Genomic DNA, 12,894 nt, shown 5'->3' on the forward strand with positions numbered 1-12,894 from the left:
CGACACACAACCAAGATGAGTAACCGGAACCAACTACTTCCGGAAGGTACAGAAAGAGTACCTTCCATAGCCGCTCAACGTCTGGCACCTTTCATGGTTACGGAGTTAGCAACGTGTATGAAAGTACCTTATTGTTTTGCAGAGGGAGAAGCTGGCATGTGGCGGCACTGGCACAGCAATGCCAGCCTCCGCTCGGCCCCAGGGCGCTGGCGCTACAGTAAACATCAGAAATATGCGAGGATGCCGCTATTGAGAGTAAAGCTTTGGAAGCCGCTGTCCCCAGTGAGGAGGAGGGAGGCTATCTCCCCGCGGATGTCCTGCCCCCCCGGCTCAGGAGATGAAAGATGCGGCGGGGCGACTCTGGGCAGGTGTCAACTTTCCGGCGGGATGTGCTGCCCAGCACAAGAGCACAGAATTATGGGTCGCAGCACGCTCCAGGTAGGGGGACATCCTCCGTGTTGCAGGAGAGTTAGAGGCCCATCTGGTGTGGAGTCCCAACCTCCCCCCACCCAGTCCAGCCTCACAGGGCTTCAAGCCCCAACCCCCTCCACCACCTGCTAAATCTCCACTTTGCTCCGCAACCATGCACATCCTCTTCAAATCCCCAATCTTTCTTCAGCTCCTCCAGGGTACTCTGAGAGGAGAATACAGGACAACCTGGTCCTCATATCGGTGGTGCATGTCAACGGCCAACGGCTCTCTTCAAACAGAAAGGCACAGGACCATCCTCCAGCGCAATGCTCCTATAGGTGTCTGATTAAACTCTGCAGCCCTGGCCTAATTTGAATAAAAACACATCTTTTCAACCACCACTGGAAAATTCACTGAGAGAGCACTAAAGCATGCTCTTCTTGGGATTAAATTAGTCTGCCCTGGCCAGCAGTAGCTCCATAAACAGTGGGCTAGTAACAGCCAAAGCCAATTTTCTTGGTTCTGTTTTGCGAGCAAAAATCCTCCAGTAATGGCCCTTTGTTCCAACGCCCTGTAATACGGAGAGGTTCACAGAGCCTTCATGGATGCTTATCTCCCGCCTGTGTGATAAGGGATTTTCAGACGGAAAGCCTCCATGTGAAAATGCACTTGTACTTTCTGACTGCCAGTTGAATGAACCAAGCAGTCACAAAGCTTTTTGCACTTTTTTTCCATGAGAAAAATTCTGAAGTCAAGGTTTGAAAGCTAGAGTACAAAACAAAATATCTTTATACTATGAACACATCTGCGTTCATGGAATAGTGGTGGGCACCATAGGTGGTCAGGTAGCCTCAGTGCACAGGTGGCATAGGGTGGTTGGTGGTTGCGGAACCTCCCACAACCCCACAGCCCCGTCCCGCCCCACCATGAAGCGGATCAGTGAAACTGGTCCGGAAGCATGGCTACTCCAGAGTGGGGGTGGGCATGTGGGTACTGTCGAGGCATCAGCGTCTGCTCAGCGTGTGCATTCCCCGCAGGAAAAGTGCTGGCAGCAGAGCACCAAATCAGGCACGCAGTACTAGCGGAAACATTCATCTACTGCTGTCGCCATGCTGACCTCCACAGACGGGAGGTGGGGAGGGGGGGGGGGGGTTATGCTGCTAATCACTGAGGATGCAGTTGCAGGTATGCCATGACAACGCACACTCTACGATCACTGGCCATTTCATCATAGGCTGGAGTTCAGCTGCTGCCCTTAAGCCGCTTGTACCTACAGCATCCAGCAGAGAGGAGACAGCCTTGCAACGACAGGCAGGGAAAAAACAAACACACACGATGCCGAAAAGCGCGTCCCGAAAGCTGCGGTGGCAAGTCACGCTGCAGGACACAAAGTTTGCAGTTTCTCCTGGTGCTGTGCACTTTTTCGTTGGGTCAGCTCTCTTTATAATGCTTCATTCAGAGGAAGCACTTTCATAATGATGTCCCATCATAAAAGCAAATGAACCACGTCGAGCCCCGGTTTTTAACCAGAAAGCGCTGTAAACAGCCAGAACTGGTGGGGAAACGCCGTAAGGGGCTTTTTTTTACTGCTATAAATAACAAACTCGTCTATTAACTTGCGTTTGCCACATGGACCTCGTTTAAGCGTCACACGAAAAATCAAACAGTCGTGCGAGGAGGCATCGCCTTTACACAACACAGCCGAGCCGCACCGGAGCAGAAGGGAGGAACGGATCGCCAGTGGCGAGGCTCACCGCGCGCTGGCGTCGCCCAGCTCACGCACGGACTGGTCAGCCTGAGCTCACGGACACCAGCCACAGTGACATCCACCAACCCGATCACATGCTCCTCCACCCGGGCAACGGTGGCGTACCATAGCTGGGAAAGTGGGCGGGGCTAGTCAGCGAGTACACAGTACTGCAGGGCTGTTCCCCGTACCGCGGGCTCTGTGCGGTATACAAGCTGTCATCACACAAGGAGAACTACATGCTGAAAGGTTTCTGCAGGGCTTTGCCCATGTTTGCTCCCTCCAACCTCCCATCACCCCCACACCCGCTCCCGCCCCCCGGGAGAGTCACAGGGTGACCAAGCGCTCTGCTCGCACGGGTGGAAAATTCCTCACTCTCCATACAAAGCCACACCCAGGTATCACAGCAGACATGGAAACACAAGCTGAGAAGAAGAAAAGCAAGCAGGATTTGAAACAAGGAGACGCAAATAAACAAGTTCAGACAGAAGATCTTAAAAACAGACATGCCCATTCCTGGCCTCACCAGGGTCCCCCACTTCACAAAACAGCTTTTAATCAATTAAATTCTTTAAACAATCCTGTTTATGAAACCGTCTTTCACATTTGACCATCACATTCAGATGTATAAGAGCCAGTGCCACCCTCCATTAGTCAATCCAGGTTCAGGGAGGCAAAATTGGAGTTGCAGACTCAGTCAGGACTTCTGCTCACTACCTTCATGACATTTCCAACCATGACTGTACCTCAACACAACCCAGAGCAGTGGAGAAGTGGAGCTCCAGGTTCGAATAGCCTGTCAAAATAGGAGCGAGGGAGCGAAAGAGAGACACCTCGATGGCTCAGGTTACGAGAGAGCACCAGGCTATAGCCCACACCACCTGAGCCAGTTCCGAACATACACGCTTTAATCACTGAGTGTGACAGACGCGCCCGTGTCCTGGTTTACTGCGTGCCGATCCGGACGGCTGCACAGCCCGGGGCTTAAACGCAGGCCTCCCACCGCACGGCCTAAACACCGCCAGGCTGCGCGGCACCGGGATATTTACGGCCAGCTCCGCACAAAGCAGCAGAGCGTAGCCCCTCGGCAAATATCCACGTGCATAAAACCACAATCCAGTGCTCATCAGTACCTAAACCGTCTGGACGCACCTTCCAGAAAAAACAAAACAAAACAAAACAAAAAAAACAACTAATTAGAGGAGTTCTGGTTCCTGAAAAGCATCAAACATGGGAAGAAAACGTGGGCGTCTTCAGAACCGTGTTCTGCAAGGCCAACGACTGCATCAAGGCTATCTTTCCCATACATTTCCTGTGTGATTATAACGAGCCAATCGGTTTTCAAGGTGAAATTTCAGTTGGAGTTGCCTCGGCCCTTTCGACAGGATACAGAACAAAGCTATGTGAAATGGAACAGAGGCAACAGACAGACGGAGAGCATTCCGCCCCGGGTCTTCATTTGCAGAGCGACACTCTGCTTTATGCTGGTTGCCCCACGGTCACAGCGAGGACGGCATCACCAGGCAAGGACACCGAGGGCGTCTTCTCCGCCCCAACAGCTCCAGCCGCAGCCTGTTTGCTTTCTCCATGGAACCGTGAGAATCTGGCCCGGTCAAGAAACACGCCGACAGAATGATGTGCCACAGCTGTAGACAGAGCAGCAGCGATAACGCAGGCATCAGTCGTCAGCACCAGCTAATATGGAGTCCAAAGCAGGAGGTTAAACATCAACACTGATTCTCCACACACATGAGCTCTGGGGACTAAGGTGTCGCCCACTGCAGGGAGTATTACTGAGAGTCTCCAGCAATATTGCAGAACGCCAGCACAGAAACACGGGCTACAGTGGGCATGGAAGATGACCCATTCCGGAAAGCGCTTGGGACGGCTCCCAGCTGACAGGGCCAAAAGCGTAACCGTGGCAACCTGCACGTCTCTGACCACGGGAGCACTGACCACCACCAGAGATGAGGCTAGGTATCGTAGGCATCAAGACATCTCAGACACAGCATTTAGCTCCAGGCCAAACACACACACACACACACACACACACACACACACACACACACACACAGAGAGAGAGAGAGAGAGAGAGAACAGGTGGCCCTGACAGGAAGGGAGCAAATGACACTGTCCACCTCACTTACACCAATAATGGATTAACCTCAATACTCTCCATTAGTGGCACAAGATTCATTTCACCAATCTCTGATGCCCAAAACCCCCAGTTGCCAAAAAGACCTCCAGATTAACACGACCTTCTAGTAGCATAAGATCTCCATCCTTTCAGACACCACCGGGGCACTTGGGAGGAACGTCACGCCCAGCCCTGCACTAAGTAGCTTAGAGCTCAGAAAAAGCGGAAGAAATTGATACAACAGTTCCAATCATGCAGAGCTCGAGGGAAACGGCGAACAGGCTCCGCGACATATGGGTCATGTGCCACTACTGTGAGCAAGTCTGCAGTGTGGTAGCAATTACATTAGAAGGTTTCTTAATTAGTGGGACTTAAAAGTGACTGTGGATTTAAAAAAAAAAGATTATAATTAGCTTTTCATTTGAAAATCCTCTGAAGTTTCTAAACAATATTATTCTGACCCAGTCAACTGCATATGTGTTGTATATTTATATAATCTGTGACCACAGGTCAATTCGGTTAAGAATTAAGAAACCCCACAAGTCCAGCAGGACGCACCTTGGTCCAGGATGATGAGTTGGGCACTGGCCTGGCTGTTGCCTGCCTCGTTCTCCACCAGGCACTGGTAGAAGCCCTCGTCCGACTTCACCAGGCCAAGCACCTGCAGGTTCTGCTCCTTCTGCAACAGGCACAGACAGCGGGGTCTCATCCCGTTCTCCACAGCAACCACACCCGGCCCGCAGAGTCGAGCACTTACGACGATTCGGAAGTAGTCGCTGGGAATGACGGCATCACCGTTCTTCAGCCATCGGATGGTGGGTGCGGGGGAGCCGGCGACCTCGCACTCCAACAGGACGTCCGCGGCCTCGCGGGCGTAGGTGTCGGCCGGCCTCTTCAGGAACTGCGGGGGAGCTGCAGGGAAGAACGGAGAAAGCTTTGACCTGAATTCACCCCCAAATATCTAAATTCAGAGGGCTGACCTCAGCCAACCGCCCCAAACATGGCTGTCAGCAACGCCTCCTGACATCTATAGGCAAAGGAGGAGCCTCTTACTCCCGTTCTCCCTTTATCTCAGGGTAGATAAACAGTGCACGAGCATCCTCACTAGCAAGATCACACCAGGTTGTTGTGCCGCTCACGCTGACCTTTCTCCCACATTTTCGCAGCTTTGAGATAAAAAAAAAAAACAAAAAACAACAACAAAAAAAACACTCCCCGAACTCAACTCGAGCTCAGCAGAGATCAAAGTTCCCTCTCTTGAGGAGGTACAGGTGTGCACGTTTCTGGGAATCCCACATTGTTGTATCACATCGTGTGTGTGCACGTGTGTGAGAGGTACTGACAGAAGTGCTGAGTTAATCTTTTGTTCTCCTCTAGGGGGAGTAATCCCCTCCACTGCCTGCCGGTCCGGCTAGCTGCCTGGCTGTGGAGGTGTTCACAGTGGCCCATACAGAACTGCCAGCTCCAATTACACACACCTGATTTAAACGATGAGGACAAAGACTAAAGACGACACACGACTGACTAGAGAGAAAGAAAAGTGGCAAAATAGGGATTCGTTGACATGACTTCAGTGGAAATGTTATCAGTGCTGTATTGGCACCATTCACACAACAACATTGATGTTGGCCTAATACTGCTGCTGTTTTTCTTACAGCCTACCAGAAGCTTCCACATATATTTCACTTTTTTGTTCTTTCAAAAGGTCACCACTAGTGCCAACAGTGGAAACCTCTCGCTCAAAGGAACGAGAAGTAAGTGCAGCACGAGGTAATGAGGAGAGAGGAGGTTTGAAGGCAACAGAAAGGGGACGCAGCAGGAATGGAGAAACGGCCGTGCCGCGGAGGGGCAGGAACAACGGGCGCAGTAATCCCAGCTTTGTTAGCGTGGTGCTAGCGGCTTCGCTTGGCTGCTGTTGGGCTAAAGCCTGGTGGAAACAAACTGCAGAGAGGCAGCATGCTGGAGAAGAAGCTGGATCTTCGTTTTCCCAGAAGCACTGCCAGCACTGGTACAAGGTCCTCCCCAACACACAAACATGGGATATCACTTCACTTTCTTTCCTTCTTTGAACCATCTGTTGTATGACTAATCAAGGCCAAATGTAACATTACATTTTTTTTAAACTGTCCCTGAACGCAAATCCACATCGCCGTCATAGTGTTTGCTTGTGCTGAGCGGTTTGGCGAACCCCCCCGGGTCTGGCCCACGTTACAGAGGGTACGTTAGGCAGATACCGGCACCACTCCTGGAACTTGCCAGGGTCCCATTGGTCCTTTCGTTAACGAGCTTTCGAGGCGACCAATGGGAGGGCCACACGGCCATGACGGGGCTGGAACGGTTGTGGAGCTCGAGGCCGCGTCTTCGAGTCCACCTCCGACACTGCTGAGGCCACGCCCAGCGGCTACTCTGTGCCACCCAGATGGCCCGTCACACACTCAAGCACTCAATCTCCGGCACCACACACCGCTCGACACACATTGTGGACACTAAAGGCCAGATACACACGGTCCTTATTGATAGCTTGTGCCTCACACCTAAAACGGCAGCTCAAGTCAGCACGCTAAAAAAACGACCAGCTCCAGAACGCTAGAAAGCCAGCAGCAGCTGGCAGTGTGTTAAAGCAGAGAATGTCAAACACACAGCAGCTATTTTCCTACATGGCTTTAAACAACACTTAGAGCTTCCGTATGTGGACACCGGATCCAGAGGACACAGAGAGACTAGGCTCTGTATTCTCAGACCCCCCAACCCAACCTCTGACAATCTTACTCAGTCTTATTACACAGTCATGCATGCACACACCCACCTGCACTCATATGTTAACACACACAACCTGCACATACAAGTTCTGGCTAACACACGTGAACTCATTACTGGTTATAGGTCTCACACACACACACAAACACACACACACACACGCGCATACATATTTGTGCAACCTCCAGGCCTGGAAATGAAAAGACCGTGTGCTTCACTGGGTAACAATCATACAGCTCCATAATTAAAACCTACCGGTCCCGATTTACTGTCTTGCCAAGTCAAATAAAGTGGGAGGCAGAGCAGCGGCGCAGGAATGCCCCCCCACTAAAGACCAGCATGCCGGAGTGGGTAGCTGGACCCGCATGTCTCAGAAACAGGGCCTACCCAATGCGCCCCCCCCCGCCTGGGTACTAACAAAGGTATAGCCATCAGCTGCAGCAAGTCAGTTCTACAACCAGGTAGAGCACCGTCGTCCCGGGCGGCGAAACCTTTCATCAGGCCGCAATCTTTTTTTGGGAAAGAACTATGTACGAGCTTTTCTGCGACTGCCGGCTAATTATCGAGAACTGTTGCACTTTAGTTGCCACGGCTACAAAAACACTTAGAGGGCACAAAAAGCTTTTAATTTATGCGAGGAAATAACCATTTAAACAGCCTACGGTCTGCTTTATGGCGACAGCCGAGGCATTGTTGAGAGAAATCTGTCAAGAGGAACACGCAGCGTACAGTCAAACAGTGAGCTAAGAGAGAGGACCGGACTCCATGTGAGAAAGTGTTTGTTTGAAGGCTCCATTGTTCCCCGTCTGCAGGGAGACAAAGAGAATTGTCTGTCCCACCGCGTGGCTGCCTGGACCACTTCTTCATTACCACGGAGGGGTACGGGAGGTCTTTCAGTTGAGCGGCTGCTTGCTGAAGGTCTTCCAGCAGGCGACGGGCAGGGATGTCTGTGCGTGACCGGTGGGGAGGGTGGGAGCCCTGCGATTGGGCTCGTCTCTGGGAGGAGTCGGGCCGGACGTGGAAGGCCGGGGTTGGGAACGCGAAGCTCCGGACCTGCAGCCGTACGGTGCGCTAGGAACTGAGAGGGGCCGCAACCCACACGCCGCGTCCACCCCCCCCCCGCCCCGCCCCAACACACACACGCACCCGCCCCGACTCCCAGTCTCTTTCATCCCGTCTGTCTGTCTGCTTTCTTTCCAATAGAGGGAAAGACGGCCAAAGCCCTTGGCATGCTGCATGTGTGTGAGACTCGGAGCGCTCCCTCACCCATTTTGGGCTCGGTCCCATTTACCCTGATTTCACACACGCCTCCCTCCCCCGGCTCCGTCCCAGACACAATAACTACGTGAGCTTTGCCCACTGCCGCCTTTGTGATCTTCTGCCTGATGTCACGGCCATTCCAGCTTTTACGCTCAATTCTACACCTGCTTATGTAAACACTTTGAAAGCACGATGCAGGCACGCAATCCAATTACAAAACAATGCGATTTCGAAAGAGCCCAGCGGATTAGAGCACGTCTGAACGGGTTTACGCAGACAAGAGGTCCTAAAATCATACAAGGAAGACCAACTCTAAACCTCGGTCATCTCGCATTTAAGTTTACAAGCAACTGAAGAATGCTGTCTTTCAAAATTCCGGTGTAGACTCCCGTTATCCGGCTCCTTCGGGCGACACCGTGTTCGGATCCTTTCCCTGGACCTGTTGTGAGACTGACAGAAAGCGTTCCAGTTTTCATTATTTGCAAAAGCTCCCCACAACTCAAGAGTCGCATGGCTTCATTTGCATTCTTCACACAGCTTACATCATGCTCGCAAAATGTGGAGCGTGGGGAGATCTCGACTGAAAGCTCATAAAACGCATGCCTTGATTGGATCGCATATAAAAATGGATCAGCTGGAACTAATGTGATGGCATTTACTGGAATGGTCAGTGAAACATTATTTTTCAGTTACAGCGCATTAATAGCACTTGTCCACTCGCACGCAGATTCTCGAGGAACGGTAACCGAGGGAAACGTCGGAAGCAGATCCAGTAAGTGAATTCAGTCAGGCTCGCTGAGCCATGAACCATCAATAGTCATTTGTGGCCACATTTTCCGAGTCTCCCGGGACATTTGTCGATACATCGTGAACCGTACAGGAGAGCTCTGACACGGCAAATCACTTGATGTAATTAATACCTCAAAATCCATTCCCCTCCGTCAAATACGGAATCTTCCACCAACGCATCGGCACTTTAATCGCCAGCTACAGCCCATGCGGGAGCCAAAGGTCGCGTGCGTTACCTTGCACGGTGAGCTCGGTCTGGGCCTCGATGGAGTCGTTCGCGTTGTCTGCCAGGCAGAAGTATATCCCAGCGTCCTCTTCAGTTAAATTGAAGATCTGCAGGCTGCCCCCGCCAAGCACCAAAAAGCGCCCGTCACTGTGGAGAGGAGGAGACAGGCCACTCAATATTTCTACAGGGTCAAAAACATCGCTACCCACTACGAACAGCAGCGGCGGTCATGATGCCTCACGCCGGGGTCGTGTGCAAGTAACCGGCTAACGTTACAGCCCATCCACGGAGAAGTGGACAGGATGAGATGCAGCAGTGATTACGTGTTGGGTGCTGGGTGTGTGTTAATGACAGATGCTCAGAAGATCTCAGTGCAACTAACTGCCATTCTGGCTTTCGGTGAGCCAGTGACCTCTACACTTACAACCTCGTCCTTTGAACTCTTCTGAGGGGGGAAGGGCCACTGACTGCAGGGAACTCTGGGAAAGAGCAGAAATCAATAGGTTGAAGGAGAATAGCTGAAGAGACGAGAGAGACAGAACACACACACACACACACGCACGGAGAGACAGAGAGGGAGGGAGGGAACTGGCAGAGTAAAAGATGATAAACAAAGAAGAAAGACAAATAAAGGAAACAGAAAAAGAAACGAGGACAGAGAGAGAAGGTAAAGGCTACTGGCTTCTAGCAGTGTGAATAGAGGGGGTCAGAGACAGCAGAGCAGGCGGTCAACCCGATCCAGCAGCTATCGATCGCATCTAAACACCAGGCCATCAATACCGGCATTCTCCCAGCATGCACCCTGCACACCCTCAACTCCCCGCCCTTCGCCACACACGGACCTGGACCATCTGCTGTGTGCAGGCTGCATAAGGCGGAATGCAGAAACATGTGCTGTCACAGGCTTTTAATTACAGCAGGAGAAACGTGCTCGCATGTGTCGGGCGCGACGCTGCACTCCCATCCGACTACCGCAGCTACACTCTCCTGTCTGTCAGCAGCTCTGCCGGCCGGCGCTGACCCACTCTTCCCGCACCAAGCTGGACTGGAGGGCAGCAAAGTCCAGGCCAGCGAATGTGGAGCATGCACTTGGAGCTGGAAGCGCGAAGCAAGATCAAAGTTCACATTGAGATAACGCGCAGCACCTGAAGCGTTCTGCGTTGGAGTGCGTTACTTTCAAGCACGCTGCTGAACAAGGACCGAGAAGTAGTTCTCACACACACAGACACAGACACACACAGACACAGACAGACACAGACACAGACAGACACACACACAGACACACACACACAGACACACACACAGACACAAACAGTCACAGACACAGACAGACACAGACAGACACACAGACACACCTTCAGTGCCTCTCATAAAGGTGCCTTTGTAATGCTGTTGTTCACTCCACCAGACAGGTCAGTCACACGCCCGACGCTTCCACACAACTTCCCTTCAGATCCCGCAGTGCTTCTTTTTTTAGATGACGACATCACAGAAATCTCACCTCGAGGCCTCAGGACCGGAGGCATCGTGTTGAGTTCTCCACGTGCCTATCATCAAATTCTCCAACGCAGCGCTAATGAAGACATAACCCTAATGAGGTGGTAACCAGACTGAGAACATCTCTAATTGGCAGTTATTAATGTCTAAACTCACACTCCACGCTGTCAAGCCAATACAAAGGAGCTCAGGACCCAGGTCTGGTGCCTGCCATGCCAACCCGCTTAACACAGGCCGCCTCACCCACAGAGGCAGGTGAGGTAAAAACGCCAGTTAAAAATGCATTACACAAAGCTCGTCCCTCCAACAAAGACCTTTTAATTAGTGGCAAATTTACAATGTCACTTATCTCCCACTCAACAGCAGGAGGCTGGAGCTGGAGCTCCAAGCCCGTCTGGAGCCCAGGGGAGCTCTGGTGATAAGGTACTGCTGACGACCAATAATCGCCTGCTGTAGGACAGGGGGAAATTCCTCTTAAAATGGCATCCTTCTACCAGGGACCCTGGTGCCATGCTGTTGTCAAGACAGCTGTCATCCTCTTGGTGCATGCGTGAAGTTGCCTCAGATAACTCAAAGCCATCATGGTTCTGCTCTCGATAGCCAGGCTGGGGTGGGTAACAGCTACCGCCCTGTGGCCAGTGAGGTGCATCAGGGCTCGGCCCTATACACGTCCCCGTCGGCAGGATGCGAGCCCATCCCCAGCTGCAGGTGGCATGGACCCCGGCCACCTAGTGATCGCTGCAACTGTGGGACACCAGTTGTCCAAATTAAGGCCCATCCATCGTTGGCCCAGAAGGACATGGTGTAGTCTCAGTCACCGGGCCGTGTGGTCCAAGACTAGGAAGACTCTTCTTGCGATGGAGGTCCAGCCCTGCCCAAACAACACATCAGGAGGTCTGCTTCCATTAGCGGCCCTGCTGCCTCAGCCGCCAGTTATTTTCTGTCAGCAGTTTATAAAGCCTCGGCTTAAGCAGGAGTCCAAGGAATATTTGTTTTCACTTTGCCCTATTGCGGGAGACCCACAAGAACTGAGGCGTGCCAGTAGAGAAATATTTTGATGAGATCACTGCAGTACAGCCCAACGCCCCAACCTGAGCAACACAAAGACATCAGAGGTATGCGGGCAGCAGATGTGCTGGAGGTGATCTCCGAGTGTAGGGAGAGGTCACTAACCATCTGGGACAGAGGAAGGACCTGCGTGTCCCAGAGAACAAGAGATGGAACGATAGAAGGAAAGCGAGAGATCTCTCCGACTCATCCGATCCTCTGTGCCAACCCTTTATGGCCAACTCTGGGCAGGCGGAGACTACTTATAAACACGGAAAAGCCAAGGAGGCTCCGAGGCTTCCGCTCCCTTCCCAACTATGCCAGTCTGGATCTCCCAGAGAAAAACTCATTTTAGGAGCGCCACATCTCCATTTGGACAGAGCGGCTTCCAGGGAATCAGGATGTTTGGTGCGTCTCCATGGTCAACAAAACCACATCTGGTTTTCCTCCCTCCCTCACTCCCTAACTCACAAGGTGCTGAAGGCTACTCATGAGACGCGTCAGATGGCACCATCTGCTTGGTCACACACCGCATACTGACTGTGTGCACTAAGCCTCTGGATTAGCAGCCAGGTTTTGACATCATTTCAATGGATCAAGAAATCAAGACAAAGGAAGTCCTAAAAAAAACTAACCCCCAACATGGCTTTGGCGTACTGTAACCGTTGCCATTGCGCGGTAGTGGTTCTGGTTTTGGGCAGCCAGGGCCAGCCGGGTCTTGTGCAGTATCCCCCAGCCGGGCAATGCGGTGCCTGGAAGTCCATTTCCACCCGCTGCTCTGATCGCGGGGCCATAAATTCCACGCACGATGCCCGCGAGGCGGTGACTCGAGACGCAGGCCATTAATCCGGTTAATACCGACGCCGCGCTAAAAAGTTCTAGAAATTATGGACCATTAACAATGACATGCTGCACTTCCAGCGCCACTCTCACAGCTGCTGGGCCTCGGCTCTCCAGGGGATAGCGGGCCGGGAGCACAGCAGCCGACCCAGAACTGCGGTTTGAATGAGGTTTCACAGAGTA

The 12,894-nt window shown here is 52.2% G+C and overlaps 1 protein-coding gene across 10 annotated transcripts in view; it reads right to left on the reverse strand.

The window, feature by feature from the left end:
* The window catches only part of neo1a (neogenin 1a), an 82,519-nt gene that overhangs the window by 18,248 nt on the left and 51,377 nt on the right, over positions 1-12,894 (reverse strand). For all 10 annotated transcript variants that reach the window (XM_081709832.1, XM_035523744.2, XM_035523739.2 and 7 more), the window contains 3 exons: positions 9,338-9,474; positions 5,053-5,207; positions 4,854-4,974 (listed from right to left, as the gene is read on the reverse strand). In XM_081709832.1, the coding sequence (XP_081565958.1) occupies positions 4,854-4,974; positions 5,053-5,207; positions 9,338-9,474 (413 nt within the window). The remainder of the gene's footprint in view (positions 1-4,853; positions 4,975-5,052; positions 5,208-9,337; positions 9,475-12,894) is intronic.

Source organism: Electrophorus electricus, chromosome 3 (genome assembly GCF_041902795.1).
Source record: "Electrophorus electricus isolate QZ-2024a chromosome 3, ASM4190279v1, whole genome shotgun sequence".
Taxonomy (NCBI): domain Eukaryota; kingdom Metazoa; phylum Chordata; class Actinopteri; order Gymnotiformes; family Gymnotidae; genus Electrophorus; species Electrophorus electricus.